The sequence below is a fragment of the Anabrus simplex genome, chromosome 2 (genome assembly GCF_040414725.1).
Source record: "Anabrus simplex isolate iqAnaSimp1 chromosome 2, ASM4041472v1, whole genome shotgun sequence".
Classification (NCBI taxonomy): Eukaryota; Metazoa; Arthropoda; class Insecta; order Orthoptera; family Tettigoniidae; genus Anabrus; species Anabrus simplex.
The window spans coordinates 174,655,520-174,683,160 of record NC_090266.1 but is presented as its reverse complement, the minus strand read 5'-3'; the positions used below and the strand labels follow the sequence as shown (position 1 = coordinate 174,683,160).

Genomic DNA, 27,641 nt, shown 5'->3' with positions numbered 1-27,641 from the left:
CTGAAGGCGACTAGTGGCGTGACTAGTTGCAACACTATTTGCCAGAGGATTTAAGTACCGGGTGATCAGTTGTGCAACTTGTGAATAATTGCTCAGTTCACACTGGGGAAGTCACTAGGCCGGCCCCGTGGTGTAGGGGTAGCGTGCCTGCCTCTTACCCGGGCTGGTTTGAGGTCCACTCAACCTACGTGATTAGAATTGAGGAGCTATCTGACGGTGAGATAGCGGCCCCCGTCTAGAAAGCCAAGAATAACGGCCGAGAGGATTCGTCGTGCTGACCACACGACACCTCGTAATCTGCAGGCCTTCGGGCTGAGCAGCGGTCGCTTGGTAGGCCAAGGCCCTTCAAGGGCTGTAGTGACATGGGGTTTGGTTTTTGAATAGTCATGGTGTCCTGTAATGAACTTCTCCTTGCTCTTCAATTAAAAACGAAAATCCGTACGGTTGGAAAAATGCAAAAACAGCCTATGTCTGTTTCTCGACAAAATAGAGGATTATATTGTATCAAACATCGGTTAACTATCTAAGTGCAGGCTACAGTAAATTTTTCAACTGTTGTCTCATGTCGAAATTACCATTTTACTAATTACTTGGCTGCATAAAGGAAGATATAACGGGAAACGACACAGGACTAAACAAGTGCTTCCCAGCAGAAAAAATATTGGTCCCCACACTGGAATAAATCATGCCACAGTCGTTACTTTGTTTCTCATAATAAATCCTTTATAATTACACGTAATTTTGAAAAATTTCTGGCGGCGTTAAATCCATCATAAATAGTAATATCCCTGGATGATCGCTTTATGCTCACCATTTACATACAAAACTTGCAGCGCAAGACTACACAGTTAGCTCAGAGAAGTCTGCTAGAGCACTCTGAACCTCGTGACTTGCACGGTCCCCATAGAATCGAAAAATCTATATCGATATGACAAGATGGTAAATATACCATGCCATAGCACATATCAATAGCAGAGAGCAGGGGCAGCTATTGACTAAAATGTTAGAGTGGGCCATATAATATTATTGTTGTTTCGTATTAAACAATGTTTTATATTTTACATTTATTGTTGCCAATATTGCCATTATCACCATTCCATACAACACAACATTCGAAACAAATTTTAAAATAATAGTTTATGGCTTCTTATTTGTAAATATATCTTCTTCTCCTGTGCTTGGATGAAGCAAGTTTTGATCCATCTTTAAACATGATTATAATTTCTTTTTGTTGATGAGGTTCTAATATTTTTATTTCTAACTTTATGCTCATAGGTATAGAAGAAAATGGATTTGTTTATAAAAGTTCTACTTCATTTTCCTATGTCGCAGAAAATCAACATGTTAAAGTAAAAAACACATTAATTTATAGAAATTAATTTCATTCACACAGAATTTACTAACACACTTGTACTTGGAACACCAGACAACTGAAACTGCAAAATAAATTTGTATAAAATCTTAACTTAAATAGGCTGTGAACCATGACATGGAGTACACCCATCTTCCCTAAATCGCTTCGACCTTACAAACAGACAGAAGCAGGAAGTGAAATAGAGAGATATTCTATTTCACTCCAATGCAACGTTATGGGCCAATTCTTCAGGCCCTTGAAGATAAAATCCTTTCATAGCACAGAAAAATTTGCAAGAGAGTGATATGTCCACTGTTTTCTCACCCAGCCCCTCGCTCCATATACTTTACATGGAATGTTCTGTATAGTGGCCCTCGCTATTGTTATACACTGTATGAGAAAGTCACAAACTTAAACTACGGTTGAGTTATGTACAGTGAATTATTTTTAGAAATTCGAAAATATCTGCAATGTTATAATTTTTTAAATATTAATAAAACAAATTTTGTGCTATACGGCCTAATGGCCCTTAATGACACAATGCCCCTGGTAGAGAGCAAGTTAAGACAAATTTAACCTGCCATAACCTTCTCTCAAGTAAGCAACCTTGAACTGATTTGAGAGCCATATGCGATAAGCATGAGCAACAAAATCTAACAAGCTTTACACTAATCGATACCTTAGATCTTTAATATGGTATACAACACTTCACACTTCTCTTGAGACCACACAAAAAAATGAGTAGAAACAGCTATGATGTCACAACCAGCTCAGACCCGTGCGTTGATAAATGGACAAGCTTTATCGGCATGGCTGAGGCCAGTGGGTTAAAGGTAAATTTTAATCCTTTCAAAATTAGCAAGATGCTACCCAGTATTATGCCTCTGGTGTGCTGACATTGCGAACGAATAGATCAGACTTGCTTTTGGCTCTCCTACCTTCCTTTCACGAACAGCAGATTTATGTTTCATGGCAAAAATTGTCTCTTTTCTGCACAGTTCACTGACATTTCACACTTCACAGAATAGGACTGCCCTGTCAGTCAAAAACACATCATCACCGAATTCCTTAACAAATTTATTTAAGCTGGCTTTTGCTTTTCTTTAGGCACAATGAGTAACTATCCTTTAAACATCAAGAAAAAAATTCAGAAATCTTTACACATCACTTGCAGAAATACCAGGTTTAACGGATGAAGAAAGTGAACTGAAAGCACTATACAATTGTAAATTACTTGAATTCATTCTTTTCTTAAATTCGTGACATGACATTTTCAGTAGCAAGATAAGGACAATCAGCCTCATTTAGCTAGTCTTCAATACTTTAACAAAAGAGCTTGCAGGCACTTGAGTTTATCTGCAGCACTTTTAAATAAAGTACTCAGTACAATACAACATGTAAAATCCATATTACTAACAAAGTGAGCACCATAAATGCTGGATGTGCAGTCACAAAACTCAACTGTGGCCAATGGATTAGCCCAGAAATGAGCCTTCATGACACCTTGTATCACAGTGAGACATACAATACCACCTCACCCAATCCATTTCCAGAAAAATGTATACACATTGAGAGGATAAATCTAAGTGACCACATCTCTTCATACCACGGATATTTACAATACAGAAGTACAAACTAGGCAATAACAAGGAGAAACTGAAATATTTTTGGGAAACTTACGTATCTTATTTTTTGGATACAAAATCAAGAGGTTCAAAAACAATCTAAATTCACTAGCTGTATTCTGTATTCTCCAGCTCATGCATATATAAATCACATTTATGGTACACCAAAAATATAAAATATAGTTCTGATTTAAAGACAACAGTCAAAAGTATTTTATGAAGCACGATAATTTCTCCAAAAAACCACATAATGGCTTCCAGAAGAAAAGAGTGGAGTATTTTTATAGTACATGAAGATTTCCCAATTATGTCTTTCAGCACGGCTGACTTGATGTGTCGATCTAGCTAGCTCCTTTCCGGCCTTGATAATCTGGTCCACGCACTGTAATCGGAGTAGTTTCATAGCTCGACACTTGGCGCTGGCGGCCTAACTTTTTGTGGTAGAAATGCCTACTCCTCTACGGAAAAGATATTGACTTTGATTGCCGATTTATCATAATTTAGAGGTATGGAGAGTGTTACATATGTTAATACCGTTAAAATGATTAATCCTAAAGACTACTTTAGTTGATATTCACCAAAATAATGTCATGAAATGAAACTGCGGAGAGGTAGTGTAGTCCAGCTGACGTTCTGATATTGACTTTGATTGTCGATTTATCTTAATTTAAAGGAATGAAGGAGTACGTTGAATAGGCTAATACTGTTAAAATGATTAATTCTAAAGGCTACCTTTGTTGATATTTGTCAAAGTAATATTGTGAAATGAAACTGCGGAGAGATAGAGTAGTCCAACTGATGTTTCTTAACTGTGAGGAATAATAGTAATTACTTTTATTATCCATAGCATTTAGATATATAGTAGAACTTACCACAATACTTATCAAGTTTTGGAAATGAGACAAAGTCTCTCATAGTGCATTGTCACTGCCGGTGGCTCCAAGTAGCCTACGCAGTGGCCTCCACGGTATGCACTAGCCATGTGTCTTGGCGGGTGTGCTATTTACCAACTGATGAGCCCAATTTAGCACACGGGGGTGAAACGCTAGAAACCAGGAATGAGTTACCTGGAAAATTTATAATGTCTAATAACGAACCAACTACAATGGCATTAAGAATTTTCTCATTCAGGACAAATATTTCAGGTTCCCTATGGGAATCAACATCTATGTCATGAAGTTGATCATCCGAGAGTTCTCTGTTTTCTGCCCGTGTTGCTACTTCATGTTCTTTTGCCTTGCTCGGCACCTGCCAGTCGAGGTGCCACATAGTTTTATCATTGTCTGCTCGGTGATCTGTCCTGGTTAGAGTTATTATGCTCAAAGAGAAGTTGATTTATTTACATGAAAATGTGTTCAAGCACGAAGGCTTTCATGTTTTTGATACAACAAAACAAATCATGATTTGTAAGTTCTGCAATTCAAGAACTGACTGGTTGGGGGAACACATGTGCAAATAGTACTGTCAAGATAGTGAACTTCATAAGAAAAACTACTGCATCTACTTGTGTATTAGACAACCCTGGCTTTTTGAGACAAAGAAAATAAAAAAATAAATCTTGCATACAAGAACCCCCCCCTCCAACCATAATTCGTCAGAGAAGAAAGATTCTGCTTCAAAGCAGGTACAAGCCTTACTGCACTTCCGACGACATCACACAAATTTGTGAATAGTTTTGTCCCTACGACCCGCGCAATGCAAACACGCAGCAAAGTCATGCGGTGCACCTGTGTTTCATAGTTAAGAAATGTCAACCTTCGTAAAGTAGACCTACTGCAGCTCTGATGACGTTGCACAAATAGGCGAATAGTTTCGTGTCCGTCTGACCCATGCAATGCAAGCATGCATCAGTCATGCTATAATGTCTTTTTTGTAGTTAAGAATGTCCGCCAGCATAATAGTTAGCACAATTAGCTGCCGTTCTCGGGGGCCTGAGTTAAATTCTTGGTACCGTACTGGTACGGTGCATGCAGCTCCACTCCATTGGGGATGTGCCTAAAAAGAGCTACAACACCCCGGGATGAGGAAACAAGTTTACTTTAGTAAGCAATATTCATGGTTGTTGCTATTAACATAGCAGGTAAGATCATTAACAAAGTGATCGTTTAATATCTCGTAACATGGGCCAATAAACGTAATTTTTGGAGAGAAGTGGTTTAAAATGCGATAAAAGCAATCCATTCATAACAACTGTTTTACTCAGCAATGTATGTAACAAATAATAATAATAATAATAATAATAATAATAATAATATTATAATTTTAGTCCCCACTGACTACTTTCATGATTTTTGGATACGCCATGAAAACAATACTACGCATTAATTTTTTAAAATGGAGACAACGATATTAATGGTCCGTTATTGGACATTATAAATTTTCCAGCTAACTCATTCCTGGTTGCCAGTGTTTCGCCCTCGTGTGCTAAGCTGGGCTCATCAGTTGGGCGAATCACTGGCAACCAGGAATGAGTTAGCTGGAAAATTTATAATGTCCAATAACGGACCATTAATATTGGTATTATAAATTTACTCATTCGGAACAAATATTTCAGATTCCCTATGAGAATCGACATCTATATCATGGAGACAACGAACGTACAAAATTATATATTATGATAATAAAACGTATTACCACCACACCTGTACATATCCATAAATGTTGCAAGCTTTCCTATTCTTCATTTTTATTCTTTCAGTTGTGGAACATCTAGCACTATCCGGACACTTGATAGCATACCTAACCTCAACAAAGTGGTCTCTCTTATCTCGGGATAATTATAGAGAACAAGCATAAAATATACTTAAAAATAAAGATAATGCTTTTAACAGCTGCAGTTATCCAAAGAATGCTTCAAGTCACTATGTATTACATTCGGAAGTACAACTCGTAACATACGCTAGTTATCAGCTGGTTTGTTGGCACGCTTTCTACAGCACGGCTTTATTCGGAAGGGGTTGCTTCTGTTACATATACACCAACTGGGAATAACAGACACCATCTCCAGAAACCATTTTAGAATAGATTCTCACTTTTTGGATTCTATAGTTGGAAACAAAACAGTTTTTAAAAGTTTCAAAAAGACAGGTTCTTGAATGCTCTCGATGGCAGTGAAGACGACATCATTTGGAATGACGACACGCTGATAGCAGGGAAGTTGGTGGCACAAAACGACAATAATCCAAATGAAAGTCGTGATCATGTTTACTGCGTGGTAAGTCTACTGCTCAACTGACAGAGACAAATGACTGGCCATTAAGTTGTTTTATTAATATTGCATAATACGATAATAAGATACCCTTATCCCTTTTCACTTCGAGGATGAAGTGACTAATCTTCGTAGCAGTTTTTACAACCGAATGCCCTTCTTGATGTAAACCTCTTCAGAGGAATTAATGAGATGAAACGAATGACGTGATAAAAGAGTAACTAAACTGACTATATTTACTTTATATGTAGGCCTAAAAGTCATGTGTTGTCGCCATTTATTGTCCTTTTAAATTTAGAAATACTGCCTTCCAATGAAAACAGCCAGTAAAACTCAGAATACATTCATAAGTTTGTTAAAGAACAGTGTAGAATGTTTACCTGTACAATCTATAGTTCTTTATAACCTAGAAGTCATATGATTCATAAGTTTGTTAAAGAACAGTGTAGAATGTTTACATGTACAATTTATAGTTCTTTATAACCTAGAAGTCATATGATTCATAAGTTTGTTAAAGAACAGTGTAGAATGTTTACATGTACAATTTATAGTTCTTTATAACCTAGAAGTCATATGTTCACTGCACAAAATTTGAGGTTATTGCATATTGGATAACTTTTGGAGGCAAATGTTCTGCTGGAGAAGGTGTATGATCCCTTTTTATTGCAGAGGCTGGTGATCTACCAGCAGCAGGCACCTTAAGGAATGCTGAGCTGCGGTTTTGTCATGTGGAGTGTCTGAAAAGTGATGTTGCCAATAAGATAATCATTACTCTGTCTGATGAAATGACACATCGAAAGGGCCAGCATGTTTTTGGCATATTGTTTAAGATACTGGGGTGTAGCGAGAAACCTGACATGTTTGTTGCTGATGTTAAGGTGCTGGAGAGTACAACAGCTAAGGAGTATAACCAAGCAGGGACTGGTTACATCAGCAGAAATCAATACATTCAGGTTTTTAACAGATTTTATTCCCAACCTGTTTGAACGGGCTAACAAGAATGTATATTTCCAGGGTTGACTGTCCCTGAAGGGAACTCCTGTTTTGTTCTTCATAACAAATGTCTGCTATTAATGAAAAGTTGTTTTTCACATCTTGCACCCCATTGTACAACCAGTAAATGGAGGGATACTTCGACTCATCTGGTAATTCAATCGACACAGTGTAGAGCTTTTGAAAAAGTTTGGTGTGAGTTTTTGGAATGTTGTGTGTGGGGTGAGTGACTGCCAAGTATATGACCAAGTGTGTTGAGTACCTGCTAGTACTGCTTGGAGACAGTCCCATAGTCATTCAATGTTGGCTGCATGAATTAAATCTGCTGGGGTATCTATGGAGTAGTGAACTTCCTGAATTGAACAAGTGTATGACAAAAGTAAAGATGTTATTTTGAACAAGCATAAGCAGAAAACACAGGTATATGCAGTACCTTCAGATGAAACAAAAGGTCTTTTCAGAGCAAAGTTATTACCATTTTCCGTGGTAACCACACTAGATGGAATGCATGGTCTTATGCAGTCCCCAACATCGAAGAATAACTTGTGGATAATTGTGAGTTCTTCAAAAACAGTGAAGAATGTAGTTCTGCTATCCAATGTGTAAAAAAAACATTACCTCAGAAACTTGCAAAATGATTCTGTCAGGAGACTTTTATTGTTGAGCACTGCAAAGACACTGTATCGATTGAATTACTGGAGGAGTCAAGGTATCCTTTCATTCACCGGCTGTACAATAAGTTATAAGATGTGGAAAAAAGCTTTTCATTAATTGCAGGCAGTTGTTTCGAAGAACAAAACAGAAGTTTCCTTCAAGGACAGTCAACCCTGGAAATATCCATTCTTGTTAGCCCATTCAAACAGTTTGGGCATAAAATCTGTCACAAACCTGAATGCAGTGATTTCAGCTGATCCACCAGGTGCTTTAATATGTTCTGTTGGCAAATTATTTTAAAGAGACAGATTACGTCTAACTACATTGATTTTACCTTGGGGAATTGTATAAAAAGTCTGCTTTTCTTGTGAGATTTATCTCAGACAGCATTCCAGGAAGGTTATTTTGCCATCAAGAATCTTGCTGTTGAAAATTTACAGGATGGTAGAGATATTGAGGGAGGGACTGGAGTAGGTGGAGCAATGTCGAAGCTTATTAAGTTAGGGGACAGATCCTTTCTTATGTTACAGGAGTTGTTTTGTTTTGTAATGACTTTAAATAACTCATCAAAAAGAACATTATGTTTCTTGGAAAATTCATTAAAATATCCCATGGAATTGAACCACTGATCTATATGAATGAAAATATTTTCAAGAATGTTCAAAAGTGCACCTCTATTTTCAATACGTAAAATACTGAGATCTTGACATAATGTGGTAAAAGAATGATTGAAATCTGTCATGTCGGCATTCGTGGCAGAAAATTTATTATATTTCTTAGCGTTGACATATTCTTGATATAATTTCTGCCAGTCTGGTCCACAAGGCTCACTGCACATGGCATACATTTCAATTTATAAAACTCCAGACTCTGAAAACTTACAATACTGTCGCTGTTGACTCTACTTGAATGAAAAAATAAGGAATTAGTATTGTTGGTCTTGAACGCTTCCTTAAAATTTATCTTTTGAAAATATTATAAACTTTATACCCTTTATTATTAATGTAAGTGAAGGTGATGAACTTTTCTTTTCATTCTTCGAATCACTAATGTGTGTACTAGAATATCTATATATATATATATATAATTTGAACATGTAATGCAATATTGTGAGAAAACTGCAAAACAAACGCCTATGTGTTATACATCAAAAGAAAGGTCTCTATCTCAGGATTACTAGAAAAATATTATTAATTTCATTAACCCCTTTATTTGCATAAAATAGACATATTCTAATAATACAAGGCCTACGCAATTGCAGTTAATTATACGCGCCGGCAGATGGCTCTACGAAAGTTGTCTCTGCTGATTTTTCTATGTCAGCCTGATAGAGGGTTCTGTGGAAGTTGTCTATGCAGGCCTTTCTCTGTTATTCCAATAGATGACTTTGTAAAATCATGTTATCACCAGAATGTAAGTTGTTGCTCCATGTTGGTTCCAATAAGCGAGAAACAGAAAGGAATCCATCTCACAATATTCAATATTTCCAAAAGTCCTTTATTTGACTCAAATAGTAATTTACTCGCAAAATACGATGCCGTGGGTGTTTCATTTAACTGCATTTCCCGGACGATGGTTGTGCGAGTCCGTGAATGTGTGTCCACATGATCAGCTGATCTTGCAATGCCATGTTTTGACTGCCACGGGAGTGTGCTGTCCATGCACAATCTTGGCCATTTCATTACGAGCACACACAGCGCTACTGTATCAGTAAAAGGGTATTCTCTCAGACGGTGGTTCTTTCAGTGCATATAACTAACGGTGCTTGCTTATCTCATTGTCTGCACGGAACAGAAGCAAAATAACAGATTCCGTTTGTTGTTTTTAGTTGTCAGGAGTACACTTATATGGATGCATATTTTTCCCTCAAATGAAATGAACTGCAGTTACTGGGTAAACGAGACTGCAGAGCACGTTGAGTGCTAGCTGTTTTATTCCGCAGCGCCATTGTGGCATGCTTTATCCACAGCGCCATTATGGCACATCTGATTATTTTTTCATAGAAAAAGCACCACTGCGTTAAATTTGGAGTGCACTGATAGAAGGATGTCCGTTTTCTTTTCATGGTTACTTATTTCTTGATTGAATATAATGCTACCTAGCATAAAGCCAATTATTGTTCTATTCTGATACTGAAGAGAGAGAGAAAGAGTTTTATATTTTCTTTTGTGAAATGAGTTCTGTGCGTAGGACAGGATACTCAAGAAGGTGTGTTGTTTTACGAAGCACTGCAGATGTCAGAGCTCGAACTAAGTTAATTATATCTGCAATGGGAAAGAAGTCTGTTGGCTCAGAACAGTGTTCACGATGAAACGCCCATTCAATTATGCAGGGAAGGATTATTCAATGAAATCTCTATGCACTGCCAAGCACAATATTTCGGTGTGGAAATGTAAATGGACATTTTAAATCGTGTTATCACAATGGTTTGGTTTATTTTCCACAACCTCAAGTAAAAGATGTACTTAAAGGTATGATGCTACATGATAAGGATTTTATGAACCATATAAGGCAGTATAATAGTACAACATCCTTTCCATCCTTCTCTGCTAACCACAACCACATTCCAGGATTAGGTCCTTACTGTTTTTAAGATTGAGGATATGATTTAAAGATACATTTCAGACTTACTGCCTACTGAAAATTACCAAACATTATATGGCCAGCTTTATGTGATAGATTCAAGTCTTGCGAACAGAACTCGTCGTGAAATTCTATAAATTCCTCTCTTAATACAGAGGCAACTGAAGAACTCTCCAATAGTTTGTTAAGTAACCCATAAACTACATCATATCATAATGCTGGCAAAGCAATCAGGGCTAGGAGTGGAAAGGAAACAGCTCTGAGCTTAATTCAGGTTCAAACCCACTATCTCTCGAATGCAAGCTCACAGCTATGCATCCCTAACAGCACAGCCAACTCGTTCGGTCTGTTCTTGACCACAAGGCTAATTGTAGTACTGTACGCGCACTTTTAATGATAGATTTTTGTACTTTGAGAGGAGTAAGAAGGGAGCACTGCCGGTTCCGGTAAATACTGCCAACTGAATAGAAATGAAATCTGGATTGAATCGATAATATGATCGATCGATATGAATTTTCTAAACCTTTATTATCTTAATGCCAACAACTGTGTCACACACACAATATATAATACTATATAATATTTCCCGATGCGAAACGTGTTCCTAGCATGAATTCTATAGTTTGGCTTTGCTGTGTAAACAACTACAGTACGAGTACGTAAAGTGTACGCCAGATGTCGTACAGCGATGATAAGCGATTCTTAGTTTGTGTTTCATAGGTTGCCAATACAAATCTCGAAAGATAACCGAAGTCGACCGATTCAGCACTAGGGTGTAAATCTATCGTTAAAAAGTGCGCAGATAGTATATATCTGCATAATGAATTAATCTGTAACAGCATGTTATGTATGTTTATCTCTTTTGACCATAACAGCAAGCGGTGTAGTTCAGTACTGATAATAATTTGTAAGCTGTGCACATAAGATTTGTGGCAGAACTTCAGTGAGTGTGAAGGAAAAGGAGACAACCTGGCAGGATGAAAAGGTTAAGGAGGTTGTTAAACAAAAGAAGAACGCATGGCAAGGATAGAATGGAGATAGGAAAGAAGGAAGTAAGATTAAGTATCAGGAAACTAAAAGTGAGTGTAAAAAAGTTGTAAATGAGGAAAAGAAAATATGCTGGGAGAGATGCAGACAAGAATTGAAAAAGGATGTACATGGTGGAAAAAGGAAGTTATATGGATTGACTAAAAGTAATAGAAAAGAAAAAGCTTCACAAAACAAGTGAAGGAAGAAAGTGGAAATGTAATAACAGACCCACAGGAGATAAAGAATAAAAGAGAGAGTAGTGGTAAATCAGGATGATCCAGAAGTGGAGACTGATACTGCAGTGGCAGAGGTGAAAATGGCTGTTAAACAAATGAAAACAGGAAAAACAGAAGGGATGAATGAATTATGTGTGGAAATGGTAAAGAAAGCAGGACCTATTGGTCTACATTGGTAATATAGGCTGCTATGGTGTATATGGAGGAAAAAGCAAGTACCCAATGATTAGTGTAAAGGTGTAATAATACCAGTATTTACGAAAGTTGACAGGAAGGTGTGTGACAATTATTGAGGAATTACACTGCTGTCACGAGCAGCAAAAATATTGGAGAGACTAACAGAAAGGAGGATGAGATGAAGGATGGAAAGAAATGTACAAGAAGAACAGTGGATTCCGACAGGGCAGGCCAACGATAGACCCTATATTCACCATGACATTACTGATGGAAAAACTGTGGGAATATGGATGATGATGTTTGTTATTTAAAGTGGCCTAACAGCTAGGTCATTGGTCCCTAATGTTACAAGATGTAACAAAATTATATGATAATTTAAAAAAAATATATCCACTGACTAGAATTCAAAATAAATGATGATGAAGGATGATTATGAGATGAAAATCAGTGGATCTAATTCAAAATGCCTTATTTTCTAATAAAATTATAGAAAATATAGATATAGGCGTTGCCTTGAAGTGCAGAAATATATTATCATTCAAACTAGAGCCCGGCTCCATGGCTAAAGGGTGGTGTGCTGGCCTTTGGTCCAAAGAGTCCCGGGTTCGATTCCCGGCTGGGTCGGGGATTTTAACCATCATTGGTTAATTCCAATGGCTCGGGGGCTGGGTGGGTGTGCCGACTTCAGCATTAGAATTCATTACAGGTAGGGCCCCATCCTCACAGACGTGCAGGTCGCCTATACGGCGTCAACTCGAAAGACCTGCACCACACCTCTTCGGAGGCCACATGCCATTAAAAAAAGTGAAATTAGAAGTGAAAATACCAGGCGAGTTAGCCATGTGGTTAGGGGCGCGCAGCTGTGAGCTCGTATCTGGGAGATAGTGGGTTCAAATCCCACTGTCGGCAGCCCTGAAGATGGTTTTCCGTGGTTTCCCATTTTCACACCAGGCAAATGCTGGGGCTCTACCTTAATTAAGGCCATGGCCACTTCCTTCCTATTCCTAGACCTATCCTGTCCCATAAGACCTATCTGTGTCGGTGCAATGTAAAGCAAAAAAAAAAAAAAAAAGTGAAAATAACACATTAAAATACAAAAACACAAACTAAAATAGAGTCAATGGGATAAAAGCATAGTTAACCAAAAAATACACTCATACAAAATACATTATCACACACGATAAAAAAGGCCACTATCCCTCATAAAATGGATGATGAGTTCCACTGACTGCTTGTCATGAGGGAAATGGCATTCAGAAGTTGTAGACTACGGCGCAGATCGGCCAGGTCCACGCACTCCATAAGGATGTGTACCACGGTTAGATGACCGCCGCAAGTACACACCGGGGGGGCGTTCACCCTTCAATAGGTAGGAGTGTGTTACCAAGCCATGGCCAATCCGAAGACTACATATTACCACTGTTTCTCTCCGAGAAATAGAGTCGGCCGTTCGCAGTTCCTTTTATCGCTCTCAGCTTATTTGGGAGAGTGGTGGCCTGCCACTCCATCTCCCAATGGGTCATAACCAGATATCTCTGCTGAGAGCGAATGTCACTGGCAGGAACCCTGTAAGACAACAGCTTCCTTGGGGTAGCCTTGTCACCTAACTCGTTTCCATCTACACCCACATGGCTAGGGAGCCACATAAACATAATTCTGGTGCCAGCATCCGAACACCCAGTCAACAGGTCCTGGATCCTCTGCACCAGAGGGTGCCGAGGGAAACATGTATTTATAGATTGTAGCGCATTCAAGGAGTTGGTACACAGCAGAAATTGTCGGCGCTCATCGGACAGTGTGTACCGCAGAGCTTGACAGATGGCATAGAGTTCGGCTGTGTACACACTACAGATTTTTGATAGAGGAAAAAAGAAACCTGTTATTGTCAACAACGAACGCACAGCCTACTCCCGCTTCTGCCCTCGAACCATCCGTGAAAACAACGACCAAATCAGGGTACCAGCCAACAACAGACTGGAAGTGTCTCCGATAAATGAAGGGGTCCGTGTTTTCCTACACACCGGTGTGCAATTCAAGAATGATTTCAGGTCGTTGTACTATCCAAGGAGGTACCCTACTTGGTCTCCTGACAGGACAAGGAACCCGAACGTACAACAAATAATCTGTGACTGCTAGCCGAGCGTATTCCAACCGGCTGCATTGCTCGAGGGTAAGCAGCGTACAGCAAACGGTTTCTATTGTGGAATATGCAAGGATAGCTCTGGTGAAGTGGCATCTGTTGCAAATTTGCTTTTTTTTTTTTTTTTTTCCCCGATGGGAGAGGAAAGGCCTAGGAAGTGGAAGGAAGCGGCCGTGGCCTTAATTATGGTACAGCCCCGGCATTTGCCTGGTGTGAAAATGGGAAACCACGGAAAACCACCTTCAGGGCTGCCGACAGTGGGGCTCGAACCCACTATCTCCCGATTACTGGATACTGGCCGCACTTAAGCGACTGCAGCTATCGAGCTCGGTTTGCAAATTTGCAGCATAGGACAGAAACATTTGCTGGCACCTCAGGTGTAAAGGTGGCACACCAGATTCAACGAGCAGGCTAGCAATGGGGCTTGTACGAAAAGCACCCGTTGCCAACCTAACTCTGCTGTGGTGAATGCTATTCAGTTGGGCTAGGACGTTTTGCCTTGCTGATGTCTATGCTGCATTGCCATAGTCTAACCTTGATCAAATATGTGCCCTATAAAATGATAAGGGACTGCCAGGCCAAGGCGGTAAAGGCGTGCTCGGTTCGCCCGGAAGGACATGGGTTCGAATCCCCGCCAGGAAGTCGTAAAATTTAAGAAACGAGATTTCCACTTCCGGACGTGCATATGGCCCTGAGGTTCACTCAGCCTACACCAAAAATGAGTACCAGGTTAATTCATGGGGGCAAAGGTGGCCGGGCTTAGAGCTAACCACTCTACCCCATCACGTGTGCCGAGGTTAACAATGGTGGAAGCCCTTGCCTTCCACTCCTCCAAGGGCCTTCATGGCCTGTACGGAGGTAACTTTGCTTTGCTATAAAATCATAGGAACACAATGCGGTCTGCCCCCCCCCCCAAGTAGTGCCGCTGAGAAACTTCAAGATATTAAGCTTCATAGCGCATTTCGTTTTTAACTGCCGCACGTGTGGCTCCCACAATGATTTGCTATCAAAAAGGAGCCCAAGAAAATGGTGTCAACTATCAGAAGAGCAACATTCCCTAAATAAAGCTCAGGGTGGGAGTGAAGTGTGCGCTTCCGGCAGAAGTGTACAACAGAGGTCTTTGCAGTTGAAAACCGAAAGCCATTCTAAGGTCCACTGTTCCACTCTCCTAATTACTTGCTGTAATTGTCGCTCAACAACAGCCACATTTTGTGAGCTATAATGCAGAGCAAAATCGTCTACATATAGCGACGGTATTACTGCTTAACCAGCAGCAGCAGCAGCAACAATACCATTTATGGCAATCACGAGCAGAGCGACACTAAGAACCGATCCCTGTGGGACTCCATTTTCCTGAGCGTGGTATTGCGAATATGCCCTTCCTACTCAGACACGGATTAGGCGGAGGGACAAAGAAGTTCACAATAAATACCGGCAAGTTACCTCGGAAATTCCATTGATGCAGGACTGAAAGGGTGCCGTATCACCATGTGGTGTCATAGACCTTTTCTAAGTCAAAGAAAACAGCCACCAAATGCTGTTTTTGGAGAAAAGCATTCTGGATTGAACTCTCCAGGCGTACCAAGTGGCCAGTGGTCGAGCGAGCGGCTCAAAAACCACATTGGTGTTCGGACAAAAGTCCTCTTTTCTCCAGGCACCACACAAGATGGCGATTCTCCATCCGCTCAAAAAGCTTACACAAGCAGTTTGTAAGACAAATAGGTCTATAACTTCCTGCATACTTAGCATTTTTGTCAGGCTTGAGGACAGGAATTACAATGCCCTCTCACCACTGTGATGGAAACTCACCCTCTGCCCAGATTCGGTTGAACACACAAAGGAGATATAAAAGACTATCCTCACTAAGGTGTTTCAACATCTGGCTGTGAACATTATCTGGTCCAGGAAACATGTCCTTGCAAAGCGCCAAGGCGCTGCAGAGTTCCCGCTCGGTAAAGGGCACGTTATAATCCTCTGAAGCTTGAGTGAAAAACTGAGTTGATGACATTCTGCCTCCCGCTTCAGAGCTAAGAAATCACTACGGTAATTCTTGGAACCAGACACATCCACGAAATTACTGGCTAGATGATAAGCAATAGAAGGTGAACCTGTGATGATACTGCCTGCAATGGAAATTTCTGGTACTAAAGATGGTTCTTGTATACCCGAAATATGTCTAAAACGCTGTGGGAATTTGGAAAAGATCTGGTGATGGTATTCCTTGATCTAAAGAAGGCATATGGTAGTGATAATAGAGAAAAGGTGTGGGAAACCCTGGAAAGAAGAGGATGTGGAAGACAATCAAAGGAACTAGTGAAAGCAATGTATAAGTAGTGTTTCAATTGTGTCCACACTTCAGTCGTTCAGAAACCAAACTGGAAGTCTATTGTCTCCACTTATGTTTATAATGGTTATGGATGAAATTCTAAAGGAAACAAAGGCAAGATATGGAGGCAATATGAAAATATTGTTGTTTGCAGATGACATAGTGATCTGGGGAGTCAACAACAAGACAGGAGTGTAAATCCAACTAGAGATTTTAAATGACAAGATTGAAAAATATCGTATGAAAATCAGTGTGAAGAGAGCAAAATAATGGTAATGACAAGAGGAGAAAGAGCAGGAATTGTTAGTACAGGGGACAAAACATTGAGGTTGCTGAATACTTCAAATATTTGGGAAGTGAAATAATTCAAGATACTAGGTTCGATAAGGAGATCAGCAGAAGGGTACAATTGGGAAATACGTTCTACCAGAATGTAAGGAACCTGTAGAACAGAGATGTTTCTATGAAATGTAAAGAGATAATGTACAAGATGTACCACACTCCTATATTAACGTATGCATCAGAGACTTCGACTTTCACAGCAAGAAATGAGAATAAAATTCAGGCCAGTGAGATGAAGTTCCTGAGGAGTATGGTAGGGAAGACAAGGAGAGACAGAGTAAGAAATGTTGAGGTCAGAAAAGAGATAGGGGTAGAAAAACTGAGCGATAAAACAGAGAAGAATAAATTGATATGGTGTGGAAATGTTACGAGGAGGGAGGACGGAAGAATACCAAAACAAGTGTTGGAGGCTAAGACACAAGGAAAGAGGGCAAGAGGGAGACCCAGAGCAAGACGGATGTACTCTGTTAAGGACAGTAAAAGAAAATGAAGACTGGACTGGAATACAATTACTGAGAGTGGTGGAAGGAGAGGCAACGGTGGAGAAGTGCCATCAACACGCTGACCTGACAGAAGCTGGACAAGGGGAAACGAAAATGATGATGAATAATGGAATCCTTTCTGGAGAGTAAGGAGGATATGACCTATAGGGGAAGATGTGGAAAGTGGAAGAGGAGCAATGGCTAGTGTATTCCAGTCAATTGATTGATGGAACCTTAAATTTCAAGCTTTTCTTTCTTCACCTTTTAGGGTGAATGTTGTTACTTACAGGGTAAGATGTCCTTGTAGCGGTTCTTCTTCCGATTAACTTCTTTTTCCCCTTGTGAACAACTGAATTGTTTAGAAGATTTTAAAATTTCACTGAAGAGCTTTAATTCCTGTGAAAGATAATAAAATTTTTTACATAATGGTTCAAAAATATTTAACCCATCAAACACTAAAGTACAGTATTAATTAAATTACAAGAATTTTGTTTCAATCAGGTTCTGTCCGGACACAACAGACTGTGAAACCTCTGCTTTTCAATAATGAAAGGCCCAAATTGGAAAACTTTCTGGGCAAGTTGATTAACTTAGGTATATTTATAAAAGGAAACAATTAAGCAAACGAGCAATTGATTGGTAGGCACAAAAATAATATATACTGTGATGGTGAAGAATAACACCTTTATGAAAAGAACAAGAACTTGAAAATCTCAGAGAATGAGGAACTCAGTTAAATAATAACCCTTGTGAGAAGAGAGGAGGACCTAATCCAACTGGGCGGACAGTTTAAAATGTGACCCGTTGCGCGAAATGGGTCCCAAAGTCGGCAATGGAAATTTTACAGCAGTGTTGAACAAAGGTGTCTGGGGGTGTAAAAATTGCATTTTCATGTTTTGACTTCTTGCAATACCTACGGATATTCTTAACAAACGAAGTTTACACATCAGCTGGAGTATTCGTCACTCAACGCCATGAAAACTTTGTACGATCAGTAAGAAAATTAGGGAAAGCTGTAATGGAGTTCTCAAAATGCAGATTTGTTAATAGCAACAGTCAATAATTTCTGAAATAATGAACCAAGAAGCATGAAGTCTTTCTTTAGTAGCTGCCTTTGTGGATCAGTGTTCGAGTGTCAGCCTCCAAATCCCAAGATAGCAGGTTCAAACCCAGCAGAGGTAGTCGGATTTTTGAAGGTCGAAAAAAAAGGCCATTCGACACTCCATGTTGTACAATGTCGGCATGTAAAAGATCTCTGGTGACACATTTGGTGTGTACCCGAAAAAAGTAATTAAATCTCAGCCACAGACGCCCAAGAGACTTTCGGTTTACTCGGTCTGCCATCTAGTAGGCCTAGAGTAAAACAGAACGTCGAAATTGATGAGCAGACAGCCAGATTGCGTCAAATTAAAATGTCTGCACACAGTAGCTGAGGCCAGACGATTATAATTACTATAGTTATTATTCTTTCTTTAGTAGTGTTATTGGCTTTACGTCCCACTAACTACTTTGACGGTTTTCGGAGATGCCGAGGTGCTGGAATTTAGTCCCTCAGGAGTTCTTTACGAACAGTTAAATCTACTGACATGAGGCTGACATATTGAACACTCTGTTAAGAAGGAAGCACCTTCAAATACCACCAGACTTAACCAGGATCGAACCAGCCAGATGGGGTCAGAACGCCAACGCCCCAACCATCTCAGCCACTAAACCCGGCGAACTTTTTTTTTTTTAATGCTCTGTATCATATGTCAATTTTAGAACTACAAAAACCCAAAAATTAAAAATCTGATTTTAGATTCGTTTCTGCTCAACGGATCACAAAGGTTTATGATCACTACACAAGTTTCTTCTTCCTTGTCTTTCCATAATGCCATTACAGTATCTGGATTCAGCTTTGTTCTACCCACTCCTTGTAATTCCTTAAAATCTTTTGTTCCTTCATCCAGTATCCTCCTAATCTGTTTGACATTGAATTTTCTTCTTCTTCCACTTTTCCCACATCCTGGAGAGGCCACGGGTGTAAACTGTATTGCAGGTCTTAGTCTGGTTTTCCAGATGCCTTTCCTGACTCAAATTTAATGTGGAGGAATGTATCACTATTGCATGTTTCTATGGTGGTTAGTAGTGTAGTGTCTTATGTACAAACAAAGAGAAGTGTATAAGGAAAAACACAAGCACCCAGCCCGGAGATATTAACCAGAATTAAACAGACACAATTAAAATCCCCAATCTGTCTGGAAATCAAACCTGGGGCCCTTTGATCTGAAGGTGTTCATATTGATTATACTGCCAAAAAGCCACAAATGTTTGACATTCTGCAAATATGTCTATCTTGGCCTGCCTCTGCTTTCCTGCCTTCTGGCTACGCTTCATGAATTTGATTTACCTTCCTTCCATCATCTATTCCTTCAAGATATCCAAACTAAGTTAGCTGTCACTTGCTTATGTATCTTCAAAGTGGCTCCAACCCTACTTCTTCCCTTATTCTCTCATTACCGACTTCCTTTTCTTCTCCCGATCTAACCAAATCAGGCTGCGGAAAATTTCAAAAGAACGAGAACTATAAAATAAAAATATAATGGAAAGATAAAAACATGCACAACAGAGCCTCAATAACTCAATATGGACTGACAGGGTGCTGAGTTACAAAAATGTTGAGTTTTATAGACATGTGGAAAGGTTATAATAAACATAATTTCAGGTCATATTAAAATACTGAATGCTTTTAATACACAAAAGATAATATAAAACATAATTTAAAACAATTCAACTTGCATGTACATGAAAATTTCAGTTCTATTTGGAGAAAAGTCTGGTGACGGTGTCTCCTACACTCGTTGCATCTTCTGGTGGCTTCATCACGCAAATGTCGGATGAATAAAATGTCTATAGCAGATGCAACCTGCTCCTTGAAATACTGCAGCAATTCTTCAGCAGGTTTCAATCATTAACTATGTATCATCTGTTCACTGTCTTTCATCTCCTCATCCTATGATTCCTCTTAGTCTTTCACTTCATATCTCTCAACCACTGCAACCATTTAATTGAAGTCTCATAATTCATTGTTTTCATGCTGTCCCATCCATTCTTCAACATGATAATTCATTTTTTCCATGGAAACTCTACCCTTTACAATGGCTGGCAAAAACAGAATGGAAAACGAATGACGAGTCCAATCTAAAGCTGCTAATTTATCAGAGAGTAGCTGTGACAGTCTCCATACAAGCCACTTGTTATCAGGAACATTATTATATATTACAGTACATTCAAAAATTGACTGCCCCAAATCATGCCACTCGAACAGTGGACATACAGAAAAAAATATTGCTAATTTTATGATTAATCAGCTATGGAGAAAAAAAAAAAACTTCTACAGATGTCAACTTTTACTGAATGTCAAGTTATTGAGAATCGACTCTACTGTACCAACCACTATGAAGGTGAGGAGTGGAAAATGAACACAACAAAGAGGTAATATAAAATACTGTATTTAAAAAAATACATACTTATATCTTCATTATAGACCTTTATGCCTTTCAGCATTCAGTCTGCCAGCCTCTGTGAATGTACTAAATTATCCAATTTTTTACCAGTTCTGTAGCCTCATTTAGTTCTATACCTTTTATCTTTACACTGTTAGAAACTGAGTCTAACCATCGTTGTCTTGGCCTCTCCATCTACGTCTCTTACCCTCCATAACAGAGTCCATAATTCTTCTAGGTAACCTATCATCCTCCATTCACCTTACATGACTCCACCACCAAAGACGGTTTATGCTTACAGCTTCATCCATTGCATTTATTCCTAACCTAGCCTTTATCTCCTCACTCCAGGCACCCTCCTGCCACTGTTCGCACCTATTTGTACCGCAATCATTCTCACTACTTACATGTCTGTTACTTCTAACTCATGATTAAAATATCCTGAGTCACCCAGCTTTTACTTTCATAAAGCATAGATGGTCTGAAAACAGACCGATATAAAGATAGTTTCGTCTGAGAGCTGACTTCCTACTTACAGATCGCTGATCGCAACTACGAGCTCACTGCATTAGCTTTACTGCACTTTCAATCAATCTCACTATACTACCATCCTGGGAGAAAACACATCCTAAATACAGTACAATCTCAATAATCCGGCGGTTGGTTAGTCTGGCACGTCTGATGATCCGGTACTCTCGGTAAACACGTATCGTATTGTCTTCCCTCCCTCCTCCGTTCACTATCTACTCATTCTGTACGCCGCTTTACCGCCATTAGCTCTTTCGCCATTGTTATCAAGTTTACAACTCTTCTTTACAATTGACTTCCCAATTTTTGCAAGAGTTTTATAACAAACGTGAAGTGGATATTACCCTGGCAAACGAGGGTATCAAGGGACATGCGAGGAAAATTTTCAGTCTCTATCTGACGAAGAAATCCTCGGCCAAATTCGATCCCCGAATGAGGAATTTAATGACTTGGAGGTTTCGACTCGGCGAACTGTGACCAACAGCGACGCATTGAATGCTCTCTATGTCTGCACTCAATGGGCAGAAGAAAATGGCATCGCAAGTGATGTCCTGGTGCTTAAATGGTTACAGGAGTGTGTTTCTGATAAAATGTATAAATCAAAGAAACAAAAAAATTAATGATTACTTCTCATAGCCAAAACCTGTGTAAGTATTATTTTTTCCAGAAATAGAAATGTACTGTACTTATCTGTAAAACTGAGGGTTTTTTACTCCCGATAATCAGGAATTTTTCGATCATCTGACAGTTGCCCGGTCCCATATATGTTGGACTGTACTGTACTGTACTGTACTTGAAATTATCCACCTGTTCCAGCTCTGTATTCCCAATCTGACATTCAATTCTCACATTTTCTTACCTACTGACACCAATTTAGTCTTGGAAAGATCAAGGGGAGGACGACAGTGATGCTGGTGAAATTATGCAGTAGGTGCAATGAGTATGGTATGAAAATTAGGCTTTCCAAGACTAAATTGATGTCAGTAGGTAAGAAATTGTGAGAACTGAATGTCAGATTGGGATACAAAGCTGGAACAGGTAGGTAATTTCCAGTGTTTAGGATGTGTTTTCTTCCAGGATGGTAGTATGGTATACTACTGTTTCAGACAACAATGGTTAGACTCAGTTTCTAATAATGTAAAGATAAAAGGTATAGAACTAAACAAGGCCACAGAACTGGTTACAAATAGAGGATTGTGGTGGCGTTTAGTAAATTCACAAAGGCTGGCAGACTGAATGCTGAAAGGCATAAATGGTCTATAATGAAGATGTACGTATGCAGTTTTTAAACACAGTAATTGATATCAGCAGTATTCTCACTGCAGCCCAATTGTCAATACTCATTGCACCTATTATCAAGTTCAAAGATATTAGACTGCAGGCTTTCGGCACAATCTGCCATTAAGACCAGATCATTAACATGGGCCACACTGCTTACTACATTTCCACCAAACTGAATCCCTGTCTGCCACTTCATACCTTCCAGCAGATGACCCACGTAAACTATGAACACCAAAGGTAAAAGATTACAGCCTTGTCTAACCCCTGTAAGTACCTTGAACCAAGAACCCATTCTACCACCAATTCTTACTGCAGCCCAATTGTCAACATAAATGCCTCTGATTGATTTTAATAATCTACCCTTAATCCCCAGTAGTCCTCCAGTATGGTGAACACCTTTTCCCTCAGTAATCTGTCATATGCTTTCTCTAGATATAGGAAACATAATTGTCTGTACATCTCATAGCATTTCTCAATTTCCTGGCGCATACTTAAAATCTGATCCTGACAGCCCCTCTGTGGTGTGAAACCACTGTTTTTCATCAAACTTCCTTTCAACCAAAGATCGCAGCCTCCCTTGCAAGATAATCACTTTGCCTGGTATAGTGATCAATGAGATACCTTGATAGTTTTTGCAATCCTTCCTGTTCTCTTGCTTATAGATAGGAGCTTTTGCCCAATCAGAAGGTGTCTTACTAACACTCCATGCTAATTTTATCACCCTACAAAGCCATTTCATCCCTGCCTTCCCACTATATTTCACCATTCCTTGTCTAATTTCATCTATTCCTGCTGTTTTATGACAATGAAGTTTATTCACCATCTTGAAAACAGACCGATATAAAGATAGTTTCATCTGGGAGCTAACTTCCATGTTACAGAATACTGCTGATCGCAACTGCGAGTTCACTGCATTAGCTTTACTGCACTTTCAATCAATCTCACTTACTATACTACCATTGAGGAGAAAACATATCATAAATACTTGAAATACTTGTTCGAACTTTGTATCCCCAATCTGACATTCAATTCTCACAATTTCTTACCTACTGACATCAATTGTCTTCGAAAGCCTAATTTTCATACTATACTCATTGCACCTACCGCATAATTTCACCAACATCACTGTCGTCCTCCCCATGATCTTGGTTGTTTGCAACATCACCAGAAGGATTGCCTTTTACACTAGGGAGGTTTTCAAAATATTCCTTCTAACTCTCCCGCAACTCCCTGGGATCTGTTATGAGTTCACCTGAATTACCCAAAACACTATTTATTTATTTATTTATTTTCTCCACTCGCATTCTAAGATTCTTTGTTACTGTCCAGAAAGGTTTCCCTACAGCTTGAGCTAGCCTTTCCAGGTTATTACAAAAAAAAAAATCCCATTTTTGGACTCAAGAACTATTTGTTTCGCTCTGTTTCTTTCATTTGCGTACAATTCCTTGCCTGCATTAGCACTTGCTTGGAGCCATTTCTGATACACCTCCTTTTTTATATTTACAAGCTACACTCACTTCATCATTCTATCATAATCATTTTTTCCCATCTTTACACAAAGTTGTTCCTAGGCATTCCCTTGCTGTTTCTACTACAGCATCCCTGTAAGCATCCATTGTCTTTCTACATCCTAACCCTGCTTACTATCCACTGTTTGGAACTTTTCACTAATCATATCCATGTACTTCTAATTTCCTTGTCCTGGAGATTTTTTACCCTTATTCATCTGCCTGACTGGAAAACAGGTTGTAGGTTTTCATTTCATCTGCAGACAGATCTCACTTTCTCTATCCTAGTCCTAGAGATACTTGGTTCACTACAGATCATATAATGGACCGTATAATCGAAAAATCTGCGGAAAACCCGCACATTCCTAACAGATTTCCTTAATTCGAAGTCGGCTCAGATATAGTCTATTATAGATCTGGTGCCCTTACCCTCCCGAATGCAGGGGTAAATAGCCTTGTGCTTGAAGAATGTTTTGTAATTGCTATTAAAATAGAAGTCCATCAAAAACTCCCCATTCCTATTAGCTTCCCTGTCTTCCCCACATTTACCCATCACCTTCTCATTTCCAACTCTCACATTGAAACTGCCCATTAGCACTATCCTATCCTTGCACACAAGCCTGACTATGGCATCAGTCAATACTTCATAACACTTGTCAACTTCATCCTCATGTACGCCCTCACAAGGTGATTACACTGAGACAATTCTCGACCTAACTCCTCCAACTGCCAAATCTACCCACATCATTCACTTATTTACGTGCCTAACAGAAACTATGTTGTGTTACTTCTAGCACATCCAGATGCATCCTCTTGCAGGCTCAGCCAGTACTACTTTCTTTCTTCCATAAGACACATAAATACTGATAGCTCCCCATCGAATTACATTTTGTTTGCCGAGTTATTTCCAAGGAGTCCCTCGCCTGCCAAATGGGAGTGGGACTCCCGTTACTTCCATACATACAAGGCTTGCTTAAAACATTCTGAGTATTAGCACTAGCACCCATTAGCACTATCCTATCCTTGCACATAAGCCTGACTATGGCATCAGTCAATGCTTCATAATACTTGTCAACTTCATCCTCATGTACGCCCTTACAAGGTGAATACACCGAGACAATTCTCATCCTAATTCCTCCAACTGCCAAATCTACCCACATCATTCACTCATTACGTGCCTAACAGAAACTATGTTGTGCGCAATAGTATTCCTAATTAAAAGCCCTACCCTTTTTAACACGCATCAAGTACACTTTATAATCTCCTACCTCTTCCTCATTATCTTCCCTCACCTGAATATCATTTACTTCTAGCACATCCAGATGCATCCTCTTGCAGGCTCAGCCAGTACTACTTTCTTTCTTTCTTCCATAAGACACATTAATACTGATAGCTCCCCATCGAATTACATTTTGTTTGCCGAGTTATTTCCAAAGAGTCCCTCGCCTGTCAAATGGGAGTGGGACTCCGTTACTTCCATACATACGAGGCTTGCTTAAAACATTCTGGGTATGATCGGTAAAAATTCTTTGAAGCAGGATGCTACCCTTAATTACACATAGTCCAAGAGAGGATCTCTCCTCTAGTGGGTTGGAGACGACCGGTGGATCCTAGTCCTAGCTGCCTTAGCACAAGGAGGGCCATGGCTCAGATTATGTCCAAAATGCCCAGTCCTATTCCTTAGTAACTGGTATCCCGATTCTCAGGATCACTTACTAGGCCACTCAGCCATTGCCCATGGTTCACGACCTAGGATGTTACTACAGTAACCATCATAAATATCAATAAATTTTTAAGTCATATGAATAAATTTAAGCCTGATATTAGAAGAAGCTAATAAATATAATCTAGTCAACACTTTTTGTAAGAATGTATCATATGGTAGTCAATACATCACAATTTTCCTTTCTATAAGCCATACCCCCACAAAAAATATTAAAGTTTGGAGTTTTGTGCAACAAGTTTTTTTTTTCTATGAGTTTAATGTCGCACAAACAAAAGACTGATAAATAGAAGGAGTGACATATACCTTAGGACGACAATCACCCCGCACACCAACCTAATTGCTCAAGAAGAATGTTTGCAGGGATAAGGGGAGTTCACAGAAAAAAATAAATATTACAGCATAAAGTAAAAACCAGCCTTCTACCGAAAAATTCTCTTAAAAAAATATGACAAAACTGATTCTAATAAGGGGTAAATTCCATGTGAAAGAGGGTGAAAAAATTCAACAATCAAGCGTCGGAAAACCTACTCTCTTGTAACCTGATTTCGTCCTTAAAAACTCTGCGTAATTTAATCACTAATATGCCACATGAAGTGCATCAACACATTAAATAAATCTATTATATACCTGAAATTCTTTGTCGTAACTCCCTTCAACCTCTTCGGAGTCCAATTTCTCAATATGGTTCAAGAAATTCTGTAATATAGCTCGCAAAGGGGTCCTTTCTTGCTCTTCTTTCATCGCAACCCATGCCTAGTATCATACAGAGTACAGCAAAACATCATGAGGGAGGAAGAACGGTGACAACATCGACCGTCAAAATCTGTAAACAACTTATACTGCCAGACGCCTGTAAATATTATCTACAGGTGGGTTCGATTAGCAAAACATAGAACATTTTCACAGAATTTCAAAATAAATACAAATTGATCTCCTGTAACTGAACGATATTCTTAGAAAACGGCCATGTACAGAGGACGGATTGATACCACTGAATAAAAGCTAAGACTTACGAGGAATTGAATGAATCACCGCTGATGGATTAATAGTTGTTGTTCTTCTTCTGCTTCTTCAACTATTTCTCTTTCTAGAGGGGGAGGGTGGACACTCTCTCTTAATATGGACTTGGAGATAATGACACAGGATGTATATGACACACGTAATTTGCTAGTTATTTGGGCATTATCACACGCATACTAAAAATCGAATGAGTTGCAGAAGTGAGACATAGTAGAACAATTACAACACTATTCGAGCGTCATCAAGAAACTTACTTGAGCTATCAATGAGATTAGGGGAAAGTGTTGCTAATAAGCAAGATATACTGGTAGGAAATGGGATAGCCATCTTCTCTAAACAAGATAAGACTACTACTACTACTACTACTACTACTAAATGTTTTCATTCCACCCTGAAGAGGGAGGCGGGCCTCTTAGACGGTGACGCCGTCTCTCAGGCCGGGAGATTTGTTACGATGAAGAAGATGTGCGGAGAAGGTGATGGGGTGGGCGGCCGTGGCCTATACTACGAACTGTCCCGGCATTCACCTTAGTGCAGAAGAATGGAAAACCACGGAAAAACATTCTCGGGACAGCCGTCGGGTGGGGCCAAGCGTGAAATCCGGCACTGTGCCCCAGGTCCGTCTCCTGAATGCAGAGGCGTAGAGCCACGGTAGAGCCGTGGCCAGCTTCAATCAATCACTACTGATCTGTATTTAGGGCAGTCGCCCAGGTGGCAGATTCCCTATCTGTTATTTTCCTAGCCTTTTCTCAAATGATTGAAAAGAAATTGGAAATTTATTGAACATCTCCCTTGGTAAGTTATTCCAATCCCTAACTCCCCTTCTTATAAACGAATATTTGCCCTAATTTGTCCTCTTGAATTCCAACTTTATCTTCATATTGTGATCTTTCCTACTTTTTCTGCTTTTATAACCACACTTCAGCTGAAAATTGTAGTGTAGA

General features: G+C 39.4%; 1 protein-coding gene across 1 annotated transcript in view; it reads right to left on the bottom strand.

Annotated features, from left to right (window-relative positions):
- Nucleotides 1-26,678, bottom strand: part of LOC136863976 (uncharacterized) — a 163,382-nt gene extending 136,704 nt beyond the window's left edge. Inside the window, exons 1-2 of the mRNA XM_067140446.2 lie at nt 26,305-26,678; nt 17,437-17,545 (exon numbers count right to left, since the gene is read on the bottom strand). Of these exons, the coding sequence (XP_066996547.2) occupies nt 17,437-17,545; nt 26,305-26,418 (223 nt within the window). The 5' untranslated portion in view covers nt 26,419-26,678. The remainder of the gene's footprint in view (nt 1-17,436; nt 17,546-26,304) is intronic.
- Nucleotides 26,679-27,641: the final 963 nt, after the last annotated feature.